Below are 18,972 nucleotides of genomic sequence, written 5' to 3'. Positions count from 1 at the left end.
AAGAAATGAGACACATTCGTCACGCCCACATGTGCCACGCTGTTAAGTATTGAAGTTACTATTAAGAGACAATTTACAGCTATAAATGGAGTTATGCAACCTGGACCCTGTACTACATCATAGAATTTAATAGAGAGCAGAGCGCCTGATACGTACATGGGAAAAGTAATAGAGTAAAAGCGTTTAGATTGATCTGAAGAGGTCGATCATTTTACCGATTGTCAGTCTTGGGCATCAAACTGTTTGATTTATAATTCCCGTTCGAAATTTACAAAAAAATTTACCCAGAAAAGTTCGAAACAATTCAAAACGAGCTCAACCCAACCCAACCCAACCTAGTTGATACAGATTACATCCGTGATGCTCAATATTAGCTAAAGAGATGGTGTCCCATCTATACGGTCAATGATCGAACGATTGCTTTATGCGATTCAACTCGGTGACTGCTGCTTCTTCATGTTTTGAACTTTACATCCACTATTGTCGTTAGGACGCTATCAAACCTAGTCTAGCCTGGACTAGCCTAAACGAACCCATAAACAAATGCCCACGATCTGATGGCTTCCTCCATACTCCACCACAGAGACGAGGTGACATGATAGCCAACGCAAGAAGCAGCAGCAGTCACCAATTTAGTACATTATAGTTATAGACCGCGTTTCGAAGGCCGAATGTAAGTATACGAGGTGGCTATAACATTCAAGGCTATCTTGTAAAAATCAGAAAATGGTTATAAGAATGAATGACTTTTAATATAGTTCTGATTCGTGCATTGGGAATCTCTTATTCTTGATTTTCCTAAACTGATACAGAGGCGTTATGGGCCGCAAAAACAGCCTTTGAAGGTCAAACTCGAAAAAAAAGGAGCAGAACTTATATTAGAAACTTATTATATTTGTATCGGCAGTCGATGCATTGTGTCCACGAAACTTTCACTCTGAAACAGATACGTATGCCACGCCATATGCCTTTTACATCATTTGAAGCCGTATATATATATATATATATATATATATATATAGAGGCCTGAATTAGTGCACATATATATATATATATATCCCACAAACAGAGATCGGTTTCAAACGCATAACAACTTTCTATGAGTTTCAACTAAGATTCTCGTATCTCACTTAGCTCTGGCCATACCGAGTAACTAAAAACGATTTTTTACTTAATTTATTATGTTACCATAACAGTGAAATAGCCTGTCGAATCATGAAACGATATGTTGCCTAGTAGCGGGTCCTGGGCGATCGCTCGATTCTAACAAAATAACATTAACGAAGGGCGACATCTACATTCGGCACCCGCTGCCATGTGCGTAAGAAGGCAGCGTCTCTAGTGCTTCATACTCGTTAAGAGGTGGTTCCTAGTTTTCTACGCGAATCGCTAAAATGATTCCGCTAGAGAGCTTGTAACAAACAAGGTTTATTTGTCAAAATATCTTTACTGCAATAAATAATATTTGTCACAATAAACTTTTATTGTTTTATATTTAAAAAATTTTAATAGTAGTAAGTGAGCCACCATTTGTAACAAAGGTAATGAACTGCTATAACAGGAAATATTTACAGATGGGCGGGATGTGGTAAGATATGTTAGCTTATCGGAGCAACGCTGACTTAGAGGTATACAGATTTTACTACTACTACGATTACTGCTGCTAATCGACGGGCCTCGGTATACCGTTCAAATCGACCATGTCAAATAACTATCTATCTGCCGAAAATCTTGACGACACAGTTGCGTGTTAGGTCAGTACATACTCTTCCATCGCTACTCCCGATAGCACGAAGACCGGTTTGGGGCCCATATTCTGCTATGCTCGATCTTAACTAGTTCATCTATTCAACTCTCGTGTCGTCGTAAGGGGGGAGAAATCGTACAATATCTGAGGGGAGTTCAGTGGACGTCTCGGAGAATCCCCGAAATAATCTCTTGTATGTAGCAAGAGGTTATTTTGGGGATTGTGCATTGGCTTTGTATCTTTTTTTTTTTTCGTCGCTGTTTAAGTATCTAACATTATGATATAAAAGCTTGCATGTGCATTCGTCATCGTTAGAAGGGGCTGGCGAGCTTGCTGTTGTACGCAGGCAAAGTTAAAGTTGCTTGACGACATTTTGTTAGGAAACGTATCGAAACCTATTTAAGTAATTAAGTTTGCTCGAGCTAAACATGATGTTCTTAAAGTTGTCTGTATATTTTCTAATAACTGATTCAGAGCAAACAATGATATGGTGAATAGATTGGAGAAAATAGACCATCTTTATCGATGCATCTTCACTTCGATTTCTTTCTTCGAATTCCATTTTGATCATGTTCAGTGCTGGATTGTGGCTTGTATACTGGCTGAGGGAAGTCCGTAACGCCAACCTTAGGGCGGCCAGTGGTCTTTGATAGAAGGCTCAAGTCAGTAAAAAACTCGAAAGGAAAGCCTTTCTCGTAACCGTCATGAATTGGCACTGCGTTAAGCATTTTCAACGGTGGTCGCGGTGTAGTGCTGGTAATCATTGCTTTAAATTTGTACCACGATGTCCCCCCTGCACGATTGGAGAACACCTTAAGAACGGGCTTAAAAGTAGAGATGCTTGCCGTAGACGCTGAAGCCGTCAGATTTTCGTGGTCCTTTTCCATGTCAATAACGATGATCTCATCTTGTCGATCGTGATTTAGCGAAATATCGCTCTGCGGTAAGAAAACCGGGGCCGGACTGGCCTTCGGTACAGAGAATTCGCTCTGAAGGCCCGTCGTAGGGAATGTAAAGAAATCGAACATCTCATCAGGAGCTGTGGACGGCTCGGTAGGTCTGCTGGTGATTGTCGTTGTTCCCTTTGATGTTACTTTTGCGGTCGTAGTGGTAACAGGTGCTTCTGTTGTGGTTATCCGTGTTGCTGTTGTCACTGTTGTTGCTGATGGTGTTGTTGTAACGTGGTAAACGACGACGGGCTTTTCCGTTGTCGTACTATTCGTCGAAATGGGAACGAATGTCGTTACGGGAAAGGTAGAAGATAATAAATTAGCAGACGAACCACTGGTACTCGTCGAGGAGGTTACTGAGTTTGAATGTGTATTTGTTGTTGTCGCTGCAAGCGGTGGCTCGATTGTAGTCGTGCTCAAATCAACCGTTCGCATAATCGGGGGAGATGGTGGAATTGGCGTCGTTGTGTACTTAGCATAGGCGGTCATATCGTGCGGAACGTTGGTGGCCATTACACGGGGTGGAAACATGTTCTTCTTATAGAGGGGAGCATTCGTTACATCTAGACGCTGAGGAAGGCGGTGCTCAAATGACCCAGTAACGACCAGATTATGATACACGCGTTTCCCAGTCGAACCAGTGGTAGGCGCGAACAACGTGGTTGGAGCCCGTGTAGTCGTTGGCGACACATGTCCGATGGGGGCTCGTGTGATGTAGTTGAATTTGATAGGGAACTGCGTCTCGTAACGCGGCGGTTGGGGTGTTGTTCCGTACCAAATTCGTTTATCCGAAGACGTAGTGGTAATTGTCGGAAGCGTTGTAGGTTCTCCAGTGTTAGGTTTAAGGTGCACATTTAGTCCCGAATCACTGTGAGTCACTACCTCGATCATTGAAGGCGGTAACGGGGTTGAGGTTGAAGGCTTAGGACGCCTTTTTCTTGTCTTTATACGTCTCTTCTGTGACTGAAATATATTGCAGTTGTTGCAAACGTTAGCTGTAGTATTTCGGCTGGTCGTAAAAGGGTATCAAAAGTAGTAATATTAGGGCAAATATTAGCATTTCGAGGTACTTGAAGGTTAACAACAGTTTAATATTAATTTACCTTCGAGTTAAAATCAAAAGAAAATGTTAATAAATTATAGTCTCGCTAAAAAGGAATCTATAAATTAAGATAAAAACAAAGAGATCAAGATCTACCTATCCAAAATGCACTAGTTTATAGTGCATAAAACATCAGCAGTGGAAATCGACTGTATATGTATCTGTACATCTATTTTCTTTGTCATAGGTTTATAATTTGGCTGTATCGTGATTTAATTAAGATAAGATACTTGCCTTATCTTCGTTCTTGTTGTTCCTGTTTGGATCTAAATGCGCCGGCATCGGGGGTAATTGGCGAACTGCTGGAATCGGACGCTGCGTTGGATTTAGAGAGTCAGACAAACTTCCATAGTTTGAAATAGAATCCACTGGTTTCATCGTATTTTTACTATTTTGGTAGTAGTTTCCCCGAGTTGACGAATCACGTAACGGGTAATCCAATTGAGGGCTAAACTGTGTCTGCGGAACTAAGAATTGTGGTATGCTGAATGAGTTAATGTGTGTCTTGGGAAGCAGGGTGCTAAACTTCGGGAATTTCTCTTGGCTCCTTACCATATGCGCTGGGTAAGGGATTATATTTTTGTCGTTGACAGCATTACTGACCGACGGCTCTTTCTTTAGGCCGGGGGGCGTTACCTGTGTAATATAGTCATTAGGTAATGTCAAGTCCCCTACAGCTGAATCGATGTTAGGACGCAATGATTTTTTCATTTGCGTTAGTACCTCTTTTGGATCGGTGGGCCGCAAGTGTTTTGGTGGGAAGGATAAGGGTGTTGGGGACTTGGCAGTGCCTCCCTCCTCAATAGAGTCAAGGGTGACAGTAATCTTTCCACCTGACATTGGGATATACGAAATGGCGGTTTTATCGTCCTCCTCGACCACCTCGGCACTTTGTTGTAACGCCTGTGGCGGAATACCAGTAGGCAATTTCGGGGCTGTCAATGCTGTTGTACTAGGTTTAAGGTCCGTTTGTGACATTGTACCAGGTGCTGGCAATATCTCCTCTCCACTGCCGGTTCCTAAGATACCCTGAGGTGGTTTACTCAAACTAATCTTGGTCGGACTTTGTTTATGGAGAGTGGCTTGATTGAAGAAGGCATTGTTGTTCATTGCAAGCTCGGAGGTACTCGGCACCTGGCTGAGTGATACCGCCGTGAAGGTCGAAGGTCCACCAATGTTAATAGTAGGTGGCCCCCTGCCATGAGAGAAAAGGCCAGTAGATCCCATCGACATTGGAGGAACTCTTAGATGATTTCCACCGGACCCACCAAAGGGTGGCTGCGACGGACCGGCGAAGAAACGCGTAAAAGTATTGCTAAAATTTGGGAACTGGCTTTCGGATGTAAGCTGCTGCGTGAAACGACCGCCATAAAAACCGGGTACTTCGGAAAATGTAGGATTCATGGCGGAAGCAGACGCGAAGGGGTGACTTGGGCGCTGCGATTTTCTCGAAAAAATGTTTGGTATCATTGAAAACATCGACTGCCTTCGTTGCCGTGAATGGGGGATGCCGCTTACATATTTAGTGATATCTTCCATTTCAGTGTCGTCTTCCAAAGATCTCTTTCTTCTCGAGTGAATATGGTGTATGTGTTGCTCCGAAAATAGAGGCGTAGAAGAGAATGTTCCACTTGCTGGCGTCGGGCTCGTGAAGAATCTAAAGTTGGGCCAAAAAAGTGTATCCATGCATTATCATAAAATAACTAGAAGCACCTAAGAATTTGTTTTGTGTCATAAAGCTTGCGTACATATATTACATTATGTTGAAACAATATCTTCTAAAAAAGTGACATTTTCAAAGAAGGACAACCTACCCGTCGGAAATGGAACCGGAAGCTGTACCAAACAGACCTCCGTAACCAGAGATGTAGGGCGCTATAGGTGTATAACTCTGGTGCTCCTGGAACATGGGTGGAGTTCCTTGCGCAAATTGCGGTTGAGTTTGTTCGAATGGTGTTTTATATGTTTGGGGTTGGCCAAACTGTGGCTGGGTAAATGAGGATTTATATGGTGCTGTGGAGTATCCACCGGCTTGTTGCATCTCTGGGTATACGTATTCAAATTGCGATTGGGGAGCAGCTGTGGGCCGTGGACTACGTAGCGCCGTGTCTTGCGCATAGTTAGGGAACTGAGAAGCTCCTTTGGACTGTGCTGCGGTAGACGTAAATCCGAAATCCGTTGAATAGTGAGGTAATTCTTCCGGGTTTCTGTAAAACTGGCCTTCGACAGATTCGGGAGCTGTATTCTGACGTCCGGGATCGAAGCTGGAATATGCAGTAGGTTTCTGAACCGAAAACTGGGTCTGCTCAGCTGGAAAGCGTGCGCCACTTTTAGGAGATGCTGCTGAAGCCGGTGGAGCCTGCTGAAAATGAGGAGTCGGTGGCGCCTCATATTGTTGAGGAGGGGAATTCATCACGTGTTGCGCCTGATACTGGGTGATGTGTGGTTGCTGCCGCAATGGTGTATGTTGGTGGCGTAAAGCCGCTTGTTGGTTTGGCAATGTCTGATGTTGAAGGAGCAGCTGCGCACCTTGGTCAGATTGCGGGACAGGTGCCTGTGGTAGGTTCGCGAATCCCTGAACAGTCTGAGAAGGAATGGCGCCTGATGGTTGCTCTGCTGAGAGCATTCGATCATACTCAGATACTTCGCCCTTCACTGGTTTAGGAGGATGTTTGTTTTTCTTACGATTTTTCTTCGGAACTTTTTGTCTATGAAACTCCGTCTGAACGGCAGGACCGATGTGGTTATGCGATGGCCGTAAAGCAACAAATGAAGGTTGAGGAACACGAACGTTTTCTGGCTTTATGTCTAGTTGGGTATTTGGTGGGAAGTTAGAAGTTGATTGCGCGGAGAAGGTGTTAGGAACAGAAGGAATTGAGGGAGGCCCCGCGGCATCCGTAATTGGAGGTAAAGATGGAGGTGTTGTGGGACGAAATTCTGACTGGGATCTTGAAGGATCTTCAAACACGGAAATAGCTGATGGAACATTTGGGAGTAGTACATGCGAATATAGAGGGGAAGTTGGGTTTGAATTCTGAGGTACATCATTATTAGTAAAAACGTTTTTGGTTTTCGTTGGGGCAGAAGTAGCAAACGAAGTCACCTCTTCGAGATCACTTACTGCGGGTTTCGTGGCTGCCGCATGGCTTATATGTTCGGGAGGAGCTGGTTGAACTTGGAGGACTGTTTGCAGTTCAGGCGTCATCAGTGGTCGTTGGGGTCGAACTTTATTTCTGGGGCTTGGTTTAGGCTCGTCTGGAATCGGTTCGAATCTTGCGGGCCTTGGACTAGTCGAAGGTCTCGGTTTTCTCTTTCTATGTGGCTTCTTTAGAGGGTTTTGCTTGTCGTCTGAAGACGAAGCCAAAGATGGCGCCGCAGTTGATGGCCGGGTGAGTTTTGTTCGAATCTTTGCGCGTTTTGATGTCGGGGTTAGCAATTTTTTAGGCTGCTCCGTTACCGGAGACAGAGTAGGTTTTTCAGTTGTCTCCATAGTTGCGTCGCTGCGGCGTTCAGCACTAAGCGGAGTAGTTGTCTCTAGGATCATGACCTTTTCCACGGTCTGAGACTCGGATGTGACAAGCTCAGGGAATTTATAGTTTTTTTTGATTCCGTATAACTGTTGATTGAGGTGGAAGTAACGGGGGGCTTCAAGACAAGTTTCTTTAGCCGTCTTGTCATAGTCGCAAATCATCAGCCTTTGATTAAACGTTGAATTGGGCGGACAGATGAACGAAAATCGCTTGCCTTCCTTTTTGCAGTAATGGAAAACCTCGCAACCAAATTGCAAGTCAGCATAATAGCCTTCGAGACGGCCAAAGCAGTCAAATGTTATATATGGAAGCAGTTTTTGCAAGGGATCCTCTTTAGGCCGCGCCATGAGAGGATCCGCGTCGGATCGATCTTCAAAACTTGATGTATCATTCTGCTTGTACTGACCCGCTTGTTGACTCTTGCTTTCGGTGTTCTGTAACCATTAAGCAAACAAATGTTACTGACAAATTAATGCTTGTCTAAGTCTAATGGTGCAACAGAATACTTGTATATCTATGAAACATACATTTGTAATACAATACACTGTACAAAAATCTGGCAAATGCTTCGGAGTTAACGTTAGGTACTGCCGTTAAGTGTTGCCTCAGCCTCCTGCCTTCCACCACGCAACGAAGTGCGTCAACGCCCAGTTTCGAACCCAAACAACCTGATGTGTTCCTGAATTTGGAAATCTGGTGCAAATAGTTGATTTGTCGACTAGGCAAGACTAGACAAATACTTTGATTGTTCGATTAAGTTTGTTAAACTAAGAAAATGAATAGATATAAGACTGAGAAACGCATCGATTGTTTTTTTAGCTAGTAAATTAACACATCCTGCTGAAATACTTTAAACACCATGCGATTTTACCAGTTGATCTTCTCTGGAAATTCGAAATTGGCATTACTACAAAATGGCGGATAACCAAAAGGAACATCAATCACAACAAAAGAATACGATAGCGGGCGACTGCAAAAGGGCGTTGACATAACGACTGTCAGACTCCGTGTGACTAAATGACAATATATATAACCTTGACTTAGCGGTTTTAAACAGGATCTGGCGATGTATACCAGGTAATTTGCGAACATACTGAAGGTCCACATATCAATTAACCGGAGTAATCAGTTCTTCGTTCTAACTATTGTCATCAGTTATGATCTGCATCGAACGAAGGTTCTATTCGGTCATCCTTTTTATATCGTTCCTTCAAAGAACTGTGTGGTTACGGATAACATCGTTACATCATTATTGGATAAGGTAGAAAAAGGCCTATGGCCGACTACATCTATCTGACATGTTAAGACACCATAACCTGGATATTGATAAAGTGATATCTACTGAAGGGTAGCATTTTTTTGGTTATAACTGTAGTATCCAATTCAAAGCATTTAGCGTTGTCAAAGCTGTTCCGGGATAAGACAGCGGAATTTTAAGGAACACGTACACACACTGTGATATTGTATGACAGCTAGCCATATATTGTCGAGTGATGTTATGGTATGACAACAACTTGCCTTTTAGGATTTGGTGTCGTCCATGGATGATACCAAATGGAAAATTCTTGTATACGTTAGCTGCGTGGTGCATACGGTCTTTGTGTAACCAACAGATAAAATTTACGAGGGACGGGTTGAAAGGGAATAGCAAGGATGCATTGTAAATAGATGTGACTAAAGACAGCCGAAAGATGATGGGCTAAATTTTGCTACCGCCGTCGAATTCCCGAAATAAATTTGTTGTATCATGCATGTAGGTTTGTGACGCGCTACAACGTAAACTTGAAAGAGAGTGAGGGGCAGAAAAGGGGTGTTTACGTGATCTTTTCTAAGCGTAGCTGTCTTTTTAGTGAACTCAGCTCTCGCCCACTTCAGGCTCAAGCATCCCACATATGACTATACTAGAAAGTAACTTTAGAAAGTAAGTTACGTTGAAGTTCTTTAGAAATTTAGTCTAAAGGCGATAAAACAGAGTGATCCTGGGTGATCTCCATTGTTAGTTTTATGAAGAAAAAAAAAGTTTAATCTCAATTATTTGAGCTTACGGTAAGAACACTACGATCAGAACGAGCCATAATAACAATTACACCTTTTCACCTCTGCTTCTGTGCTGCAATATTGCGCCTCCTCTAACTACACTATACAATAAGGACGATTATCCGCATTCTATCCGCGAATACGTAACAAGGAAGAGGGAACAAGATCAGTTGGGTTTTGAATGATACTTGGCCGAAAACTTTGAATTCAATAGAGCTTTATTGCCTGTACAGTTACTTAAATATTTATTTATGATGCATTGATACTAAGCCTGCTAAGGCAATGTCTTTGTACCGAAAGTTTTACCGAATTGAAACCATAGTATATAATATTTGTAGAAGTATGCTCAGCTACCGCCGTTCTTCAGCAGCTTGTCATTTTTGATACTTCGTCCCTTAGTTATCTGCTGATAATTAAGCATCAGATCAGCGCTGTTAAAGCGCTATTACAATTTTGTTCGGATCATAACATTGGATTATCAATTCAGACTACAAAGATGTACGTACGTATAGCCGGCACTCTATCATTCACTAAAGCCAATGAGCTGCCGAAACAATTCGAGATGAGTATGACCCTATAGCTAAAAGTGCTTCTCAAAAGTGATCTTTCAAACCTAAATAGCCCCTTCGGTCTAAAGAATGCACTCTACTTAGCCTAAACTGTAGCTTTAAAAGAAGTCAAGTTACCAGATAAGGCCGTGACCTTGTCTAACGGTCAGCGTCTATTTAAATCACTTTCTATCTGTGGAGTCCTTATTATTCTCAAATAATTATCTTGTAATTATAAAACCCTCGTCACAATCAAACAAATTAGGAAAACGAACAGGATCACTTTTTGACGTTGGGGAAAATTTGGAGTAAAACAATCGGTAAAAACTGTTCCTTATCGCCAGACATCCCCACCTGGGCAACTCAAAGTTAGGATAAAATATTTTCTATCTAATCAGATCGATAATAATATACTTGAAGGACAAAGAACAAGGAGGGCAATGAACTATAGCAAGTGGCTATAAGCAACTGTAAAATTAGATAAGGGAAGTAGCAAATGATTCTTTTGCGCGTAATAAACAGTGAATTTTTTTAATTTATCGAGTTGCTCAAGTCTATTTAAAATGCTCATCAGATCATGTGGGGACAGAGACATCTTATAAACAAGACAGAAGCAGACAATACGAAAAGCAGCAGCTATTATTTCTATGTAACACTGTGAGGTGACGGAATCAGAACTAATGGAGCAAGATTTCGAAGCCAGTAACATTGAAATCTCATATTTAACCCTTTAATTAACTTTATATGACACGAAAACGTTCTTGTATAGAGTTATTGGCAATCTCTTTGCTGTCATCCTGAATTTAGAACATATGGAGAAGCATTAGTTTACGTTACTAGGAATGAAATCAATTTATTGGCACATTAGATCCTCCAATGGAAGCAAATCTGTTGTGAACGTCAAATTATGTGGAAAACATTTTCGGCTGTTTATAGAGCTCGGCCTACCGTTTAGTCGAGCCTATCTCGAAGGTATTATCACTGAAAGATACATTTATACTAATTATATATAACATTATAGTATGCAGTGAGTTTGAGTGTTAAAACCTGTGAGGCTAAGGGGCGATTGTCGTCCTGCTCCGATTCGTCGTCGTACTCTGCCGACGCAATCAGTTCCCTGTCACCGGTTGCCCGTTCTATCTGCAGTACCCAGACACCTGAAAGCATCACCAGTAATTTTGATATGATTTAAATGCGTGAATTACGAAAATGTATTATTGCCCTTTACAATTAAATAAATGGCAAGTCTCCAATAATCTGCTCAGAATATACATCTTCAAACGTTCCGCGCAGTAGATGAGCACGCCTTCTAGTTCCGCAAGGTAACACGTAGCTTCAAGTATATCACGACGATGACCTCTTGCGATTTTTCACTGTGATAAGTATTACAGGTAATGTCTACAATCGTGACGTGTGTATAAGGAGTCATGTATGGCAGCCTCGTGTAAACCGCCGATGTGTTATATAGTATGCACACTAAATGTTACTTTTTTTACTCTATTTTTTTCAAATAACAAACCTAAATGCGAGCTCAATGCATTCAATTAACTTATGACATACGTTGTAATCCTTTGACAGAGAAGCATATATATACGTATATATTACCTTTATGTCATCTATAGTATTATATTTTTTATACAATAAATGTATGATATTTATAAAAACACTATTTCCCTTTTAATAGATACGTGAAAGGAACCTTCCTGCGGACCCCTAGGCCTGGAAACTACCAGCGAACACCGTAGTGTTTCAAAAAGAACTTCAAATAACGAAGAGCACAAAATACACTTAGTAGCCGCACAGTATAGAACACAACAAGTTAGCGGAAGAATCTACTTCACTCCAACCCATCGAACCTCATTTTTTTTTTATCACGGCTGATCTAACAGTCTAGCCATATTGAAGACGTGGCCTAGTCTATTGTATACAGGTAAAATAGCTATCGATTTGTATTCTGTTACCAGCTAATTGAAACATGTAAGCCTAATTTTTTTTTCATTAAAGCCCAGTTTTATATTGAACTCTCCGTAGACTACCAAGTACGTCGTGTTTGATTGCGATAAAAACAATTTGATATACTAGAACAAATCAGCTACTTTTATCTGCTAGTAAACTATATATTTATATTATATCGAGCCTATTCAACCTGATACTATGTCGAACCTCCGCTCAGCATTTGAATCCTGCAGTTAGATCAAATAGCCTATGAGTCAAGCGGTTATTAATCTCCAATAGTTCTAAAAAGCAGAGCTTCCTCGTACTGTTCTGAGCGTCCAGTGTAAAAAATAAGGCAAGCCTGCTTTTAACAGAATCAAAGGCATGCAGCCGAATTATAACTATGTAATAGCCAGTCTCACTCTCGAAGAGGTTTCCTTAACGTCTTACGCCATTTGCGCTCTGTGAATATGCGCTCAATATCACTTTTTTTAGATATAGCCCACTTTGGGGGTTTAGCCGAGGTAACCCTATAGTACTGGGGGTTTTTCTAAAAAACGACGTAATAATCATACAAGTAACCCTCTCTAATAACTCACTCTAGTGGCGATTTTTTTCAGTCGGCATTGTTGTTACAAGACCTGATTCATTCATCGAGAAATCAATATAACTACTTACACACACATTTATGGTGATGATTCGTTTGAAATTATTAATAATTTAACTATTATAGTCTGATATAAAAGGATATCAAAAACAGCATTCTCATTTAAAGCAAAAGAGTAACTAATAATCTATGTTTTTTTTTATTTCTTAGGTGCTTTCTACCCTGAAGTTATGATCCAGTGACAAATAGTACTTACATATAACGGCCAATACGAATGCCGAAGGAACTGCGCAGACCTTCATTTTGGTCCGCGCCCGGACCTCTCTTGTGCGAGTGTTAACTATCGACTATAGATTTTACTCCTCCATTACGACCACCTGTTTAACACACCACAATACATACTTGTTAATAACGCCTCAAAAACAGTTCTTCATGGCCATGTGATTTTTCTATGAAGTCATTAACACAATCTGCAACCATCATGCCTAAGATATCTGCCTATTTTTTCGATGTTCCGAACTAGGTCCTATATACATTACACAGGTGAATACGGCAAGCTATAACTGAGTAACTTTAAAACCATGCTCCGCTAACAACTGAAATTTGACTGCTAAAACACGGTCACCTAGAATCCTGTTAGAGAAGATTGCCTGCGTTTCCTTTAGTAGCAATAAGCTCAGAAGAAAAACACTTTTTAACCTATGGATCAACGTTTAGTTATTAAGTGTTTGTTTCGTTAAAATCGCGTTAAAAGTGCGGAAATTTATCGGAGATTGATAAAGACGTTAGGCAGGGGGACCTTACGCAAACGTATAATACATAAACGCTTAAATACATAGACGCTTAAAAGACGAAAATTGGAGCATTGAAAATTAGTGATAAGATAATTAAACATCGGAATCCGAAGGACAAGAGCGCATTGCCGTAGTCGAGCAAGCTATTCACGAAACGGAGTCTAAGGGTTTCGTCGGTAACAACTGTCATTTCACATGTTATAGAATCATAACCCAAATACTGAAAATGCAAAAACTAGGTGAAAAGTAGGTTTCCCGTGATTTAGCATCGAGTCAGTTGGGGATGCGTCTGGTATATTCCAAAACCGCGTGAAGCGTACGTCCCCCACAGACGAGCCATAACTCAACCTACGCCGCTAACTAGGAAGGAGCCAGACAAGAAAACGGTGTTGCCCTCAAGAGAACCTGAATTCGGTGGCAGTATTGGGTAGGTTCGCGCACACAGTGACGGTAATACTGGCAATCGACATCAGGGGCATCTGCATAAGATAACTGCCGAGAACGATACTCGCTCACCATCTCAAGTATTTTACAAGATCCATTGACCATTGGAACCACAATCGAAGGCACGCAGTCTGGTTACTTGATGACAACGTCACATCTATTTGCCATGCCGGAATTATTTTCTGGATTGAAAAAAAACATATACAACATTGGCTATAACTCGCCCTAGCTTAAATCTATGCGATTATGGGGCCTTCCGAGCCCTACAAAGAAGAACTAGCGGACAAATGTATTTCACGATAGATATACTGTAGATGGAGAAACTATATGTGGGAACGCGAGTGGTAGCTGTATGGTTGCCTAGAGGAACGCTGGGATAAATGTGTAAAAGATGATGGACACCGTCTATAAGGCATATTAAAGAATCATCATAACTAATTCAACAAAAAGTTATTCCATTTCAAAGCTTACTGTGTTCTTTTGTCACATCCTAATATATATATAAAGGCTTTCGTGTGAAGGAACTGAGATCTACTTTTGCTAGGGCAAATAATTTCATAAAGGGAAATTCATTTACCTGTTACTTAAAAATTGCAATTTTGAGGTGAAAGCAGTTAAAAATTTTTGCCGTAATCGGCTCCCACGCCGATCCTAAAAATGATCTCCTAAGGCGAAGATTCTCGTATATTTTGTGCCAGTTTTGCTGTATGAAGTCCCTACTATCCAATCATAACTTGCTTCTTTGAAGCTCTTACAAAACTTTCAGGATAAGTTTCAGTTCTAGGATCTGGCTACTCAAAAATCGTCAAAAACACGATAGGGGATATATTATATTGTATCTCGAGGAGTATCTATTTTACGAATTTAAATGTTTTCACTTTGTAAGTGACAGCATCTAGGTAAACACATAAGGGCTTGACTTGTTTTCCATATTAACCATATGTTAAAGCTACCAGTTGTTACCAGTAGACCGAGTTGTGGAAATCTTGTCTCATCATTTCTGTGGTCGTCATATGTATTGAAATAAACTTCTTCACGGAACGTCCTCAACTTGCTTATTTTGAGCTATTGTTCCAGTCAGTTTTTCGACCGAAATGGTCTTTTTTTAGCACCTCAATAGAGACAATCAAAAGGATTTAGGATAAAATACATGTGACTCAAGTCAACACGAAATTGAGTCGGACTCTTTGTTCAAAAACTACTTACAAGAAGAAAACAAGATGAAATACAGACATTTCACGTTCCCAAGTGCCTACGAACATATAGAATTCAAGGTGAAGAACTAGCTGGGTGAACGTGAAGCTAGAAGACTTTTCCCTTATAAATAATTAGTGAAGCCACGCCATTGAATTTTGATTGTTTCGATCATTGATTGTTTCGAAGTATATGCGTTGGTCTGCTTGAGAATCTTCATATGCATACGCCTTAAATTCACCTAAAAAGTGCACGCATATGGGCAAGGAAAACGGTGGAAGACTGTCAAAGAGATACAGTTCACGTTTTGTTCTTTTATTACTCCATAAAAATTATTTACTTATTCATTTTCGGTTTGGCAAAAATAATATAGCAGGGTTCACAAATTAAATAGGGTCGTTATAATATCTAAAGAGAACATACCGGCACCAAAAATGGCTTTCTTGCACAGCTTTTTTTTTTTTTCTTTATTTTTGTAATTTTAACGTTATCCGAATTATAATAGAGAACGAAAACAATCTATCGTACCGTAACGATCCCACAAAATCGATTGCTTATAATAATTAAGATAAACAGTGCATAAATCTACTGATACATCATAAATTCCATCTGAAAACAAGAGGTGACCTTGCTTCAAAGGTAAATCATGAAAACATACACCAAAAACGTGTCTTACAGCTATCGCTGTCGTATTCATTGGGTTAGAGAAGCTTTTTTTAGATCTCTAATAATGCGTCTCGCCAAATCAATATAGACGGCTGTCACAAAACAGATAACCGCTCACGGATCGTCAGCTGATAACAAATGCGACTCTTGGTTTATTTGTGATTTTGTCGCTTAACATCCAACAGAGCCATATTGAGAGACAAAGGTGAACGTGTACGACTACTTCAACTGGATCCGGTAAGCTTCGAAGTCAGCTTGAGGGTAGTATCCGGCAGAAAACAAAAATTTTAAAAATAATTGAGTATAGAATACTTTGAACGGTCTTTTTTGTGTACGCTATTGGAATGACAGCTATTGTTCAAACAGATGTATGAAGAAAGTTCCAAGTTATTTGTGTGTGAGGGGAAAGCAAAAACAACTATAGGAACAATATGTTCCTGCGTCTGTGTAAACTTAGAAAAACAGTCGATGCTTATTTACTACTATAATTAGTATCTTGTTCATTTATTATTAACTTTGAAAACGATTTGCGAATCTCATGAGTAACGCTATCTGTATCTCGCAATGAAAGTGTATTCTAGTTAATAGTCCTCGTAATAAAATAGATAACTTAGAACGTGGTAGGCTTATAGCTATGAACAGATAAAATTTCTAGTTACAAGGAGAAAAGTTTTTGCCAGTGTGAGCAATCCCTACTTTAATTATAAACCGATATATTTTAAACTAAACTCTACTGAGGCATACTTACAGTCAAACAAAGATGACTATATAAGCACAAATAAACGAACATAGAAAAATACAAAAAAGTACAACGTAAGTACAAAATCGTTTCCGTGTACGTTCACAAAACGGAATATTAACGTCGATTGGTCGCGCCTTCACTTACTTGGCAAAGCTATATGAATTCCCGTGTATACGACCTTTCTCTGAGACTTTATATATCTAGCACCACCATAACTCTAGTTATCTGACTGTACAGTATAATTAATTATTATCATTATTATTATTTAAAAAGCGCCAGAGCCGATCAAGATATTAAGTGTCTCTTATAGTAATTGGGGCAATATTTTGCGAACGTTAATTTGATAAAGCCCGAGCTGCTATCGGGCGGCATACGTTTCCACCTTCCTAACAGCGTCGACGCACCTGAGAGCCGACTGGCTGGGATGCCTGTTTGGCACGGCCTGATGTTTGTGTGCCCCATTTGGATAGGGCCGCAACTGTAGCGACGTCGAAAAATAAATACAAAAAAAAAGCAGACGCCAAATGGCTAACCACACCCCGGTAATAGTAGAGAAATCTGCCTGTACTTTTGCATTTAGTAAAGATGCTTCCGCAGAGACAGAGAGATAATAATCGCAAGCCAGCCAATAAGTAACACCTGCTTAGAGCAAATAGACAGACGGATGAATCAACAGGACAAGGACTTTCTGAGGCTTATAAACATGCGATGATAACTTGGAAATCATTCTACAAAAACGATAAATCCCTGCTTTTATGGGCAATAAATCACATAGCTAGACGTATATAGATATATTTTTAGCGTTAAGATAAGTTATGATAGCGTATCACCACCTGCATACCTCGTAATAAACCAATAAGGCTGGACTTAGCAGTTGTTAGCGATGGCAAGCTGCTGGCAGCAAAGCCCGTTAACAAGTAAGTAAAATGTAAAATTACTTGACACTTAATAAGTGTTTGTTTATCATTAGTCAGCTTGCCAGTTAAACGGACGATTTTTTGCGAGAAAGATTGTAAAGTTATAATCATTTATCCTTTGTTTATGAGTCACTGTATTGAACTAACAGGAACATGGTTAAATTCACGGGTCAAACCAAGCGAAACAGTTAACTACGGTCGAAATCGAGTCATAAGGATCACTACTGCAGAATATATATTAAAACAACTGTAAAGGCATCGTCGTAATTATGGCACACAGATATATATATATAGAGTTGAGTTGCTCAGTCTAACGTAACGGCTTGCAGACACGGAAATATAAAATTAACAGCTCGAGCTTCGGTCAATGGTCAACTACTATCTTCGTTCAAACATTCTTCACTCTGTAGCCTGGTAGCTACTGAAGATAGACTACAATGATGCGGTGAGAACATTAGAAAGTTAGTTGTCTTATCCGTACTCGCAGTAGCAGTACGTATTCTTCAGCTGCGCGCATTCAGCTCATCAAGATTAATTCTTCAAGAGTACATATGAGACTTTATTAGAGGCATTTTACGCTACAGGTATAAAGGCTGTTGATCACGAGGTCCTCCATTGGCATAAAGATAGTGTTTCGATAGCCAGTTTAGAGCTCCACTCTAACACGTAACAGGTGCCAATAAAAAATTTCAAAAAAAACATTTCAAACAATAAATTAATCTCATTGTTTTTCGACTGGAAGCTAATTGATGGCACCCCTGGCGACCTCAATGCGCATGTTTAATAAAAACGTCGTCCATAAATCGAACTTGTTTCCTACGGACCCGGGCTTAATCGAAGTTATCTAATACGTTACTTTTCTATGTTAGCCATACTATCATCATTTTTTGTATGGTTTTCGTAGAAAATGAAATTCTGTTAAAAAATAGATTTATCATAATATATTGGCAAACACCGAGTAAAAGACAGCATAACGTTTCACCCTGTTATTTAATATCCACATCACGCAGACGCGGTAGTTTCGATTTTGCTGTGTTTTAATTTAACTACAACGAACCATAGGGAGTTTTACCGCACACTATACGTATATATATCGAACTCGGTGGTATGATTACTTTTATCTACATTATGACTATAGCTTGCAAATGATTTATACGTTGGGTCTCTTCTCTGGAACGATGGAGACGGAGGCGATTGTGGCGTCTCCGCCTCCGCCTCCGCCGTTGGGAAATGAACTAACAGAGACGTAATGAGCCCTCAGTTTCTGAGTTTTGGCAATTGCTACCCAGTACTGAAGCATCCGTGCGGTTTTGGGTCTTGATTAGTTTCTTATGCCTTGGTTAAGTGAGTCTTTTCCAGATCTGTCACCCTAAACCGTAGCCTTACCTCAGAGCCTGTTCTCTTCGCGGTTTTCATTTCCCTGAATAGCTTCTTTATATGCTTTGCTTTTGTCGTATCGTTTTCACTATCTTATGAGAAGAAATTGAGTAAAGGAATCGCGCACGCCTACACTTGTCGACTCAAACCGATGCCGCTGGTGGATAGAACGACATGAAATCCTATGGACCTTCACTCAAGAGCGCGAACGCGCAAAAACGCGAGCTTACACGATCTTAGCAGCGGTGGCGTTACTAATATCTGCACACAGACCGGATTCGGTTCGACCATGGGACTAATACTGTTACCGAAACCAAAACACAGAGACATAACATTTCCCAGACACCCAACACACGCCGCATACATTACCCGGCACTTGCGC

The 18,972-nt window shown here is 40.5% G+C and overlaps 1 protein-coding gene across 3 annotated transcripts in view; it reads right to left on the bottom strand.

The window, feature by feature from the left end:
• Positions 1-1,410: 1,410 nt before the first annotated feature.
• The window catches only part of LOC111260611 (uncharacterized), a 44,774-nt gene continuing 27,212 nt past the window's right edge, over positions 1,411-18,972 (bottom strand). Inside the window, exons 2-7 of one of the 3 annotated variants that reach the window (XM_022833503.2) lie at positions 12,713-12,833; positions 10,962-11,071; positions 6,921-7,763; positions 5,614-6,521; positions 4,034-5,456; positions 1,411-3,660 (exon numbers count right to left, since the gene is read on the bottom strand). In XM_022833503.2, the coding sequence (XP_022689238.1) occupies positions 2,281-3,660; positions 4,034-5,456; positions 5,614-6,521; positions 6,921-7,763; positions 10,962-11,071; positions 12,713-12,758 (4,710 nt within the window). In that variant the 5' untranslated portion in view covers positions 12,759-12,833 and the 3' untranslated portion in view covers positions 1,411-2,280. Of the gene's footprint in view, positions 3,661-4,033; positions 5,457-5,613; positions 7,764-10,961; positions 11,072-12,712; positions 12,834-18,599; positions 18,841-18,972 lie in introns of those variants that run through there. The other 2 variants (XM_022833501.2, XM_022833499.2) reach the window with 2 other exon arrangements.

Source organism: Varroa jacobsoni, unplaced genomic scaffold (assembly GCF_002532875.2).
Source record: "Varroa jacobsoni isolate VJ856 unplaced genomic scaffold, vjacob_1.0 scaffold_461, whole genome shotgun sequence".
Classification (NCBI taxonomy): domain Eukaryota; kingdom Metazoa; phylum Arthropoda; class Arachnida; order Mesostigmata; family Varroidae; genus Varroa; species Varroa jacobsoni.
The sequence above is the reverse complement of the archived record's forward strand: the minus strand, read 5'-3'. Positions and strand labels throughout refer to the sequence as shown.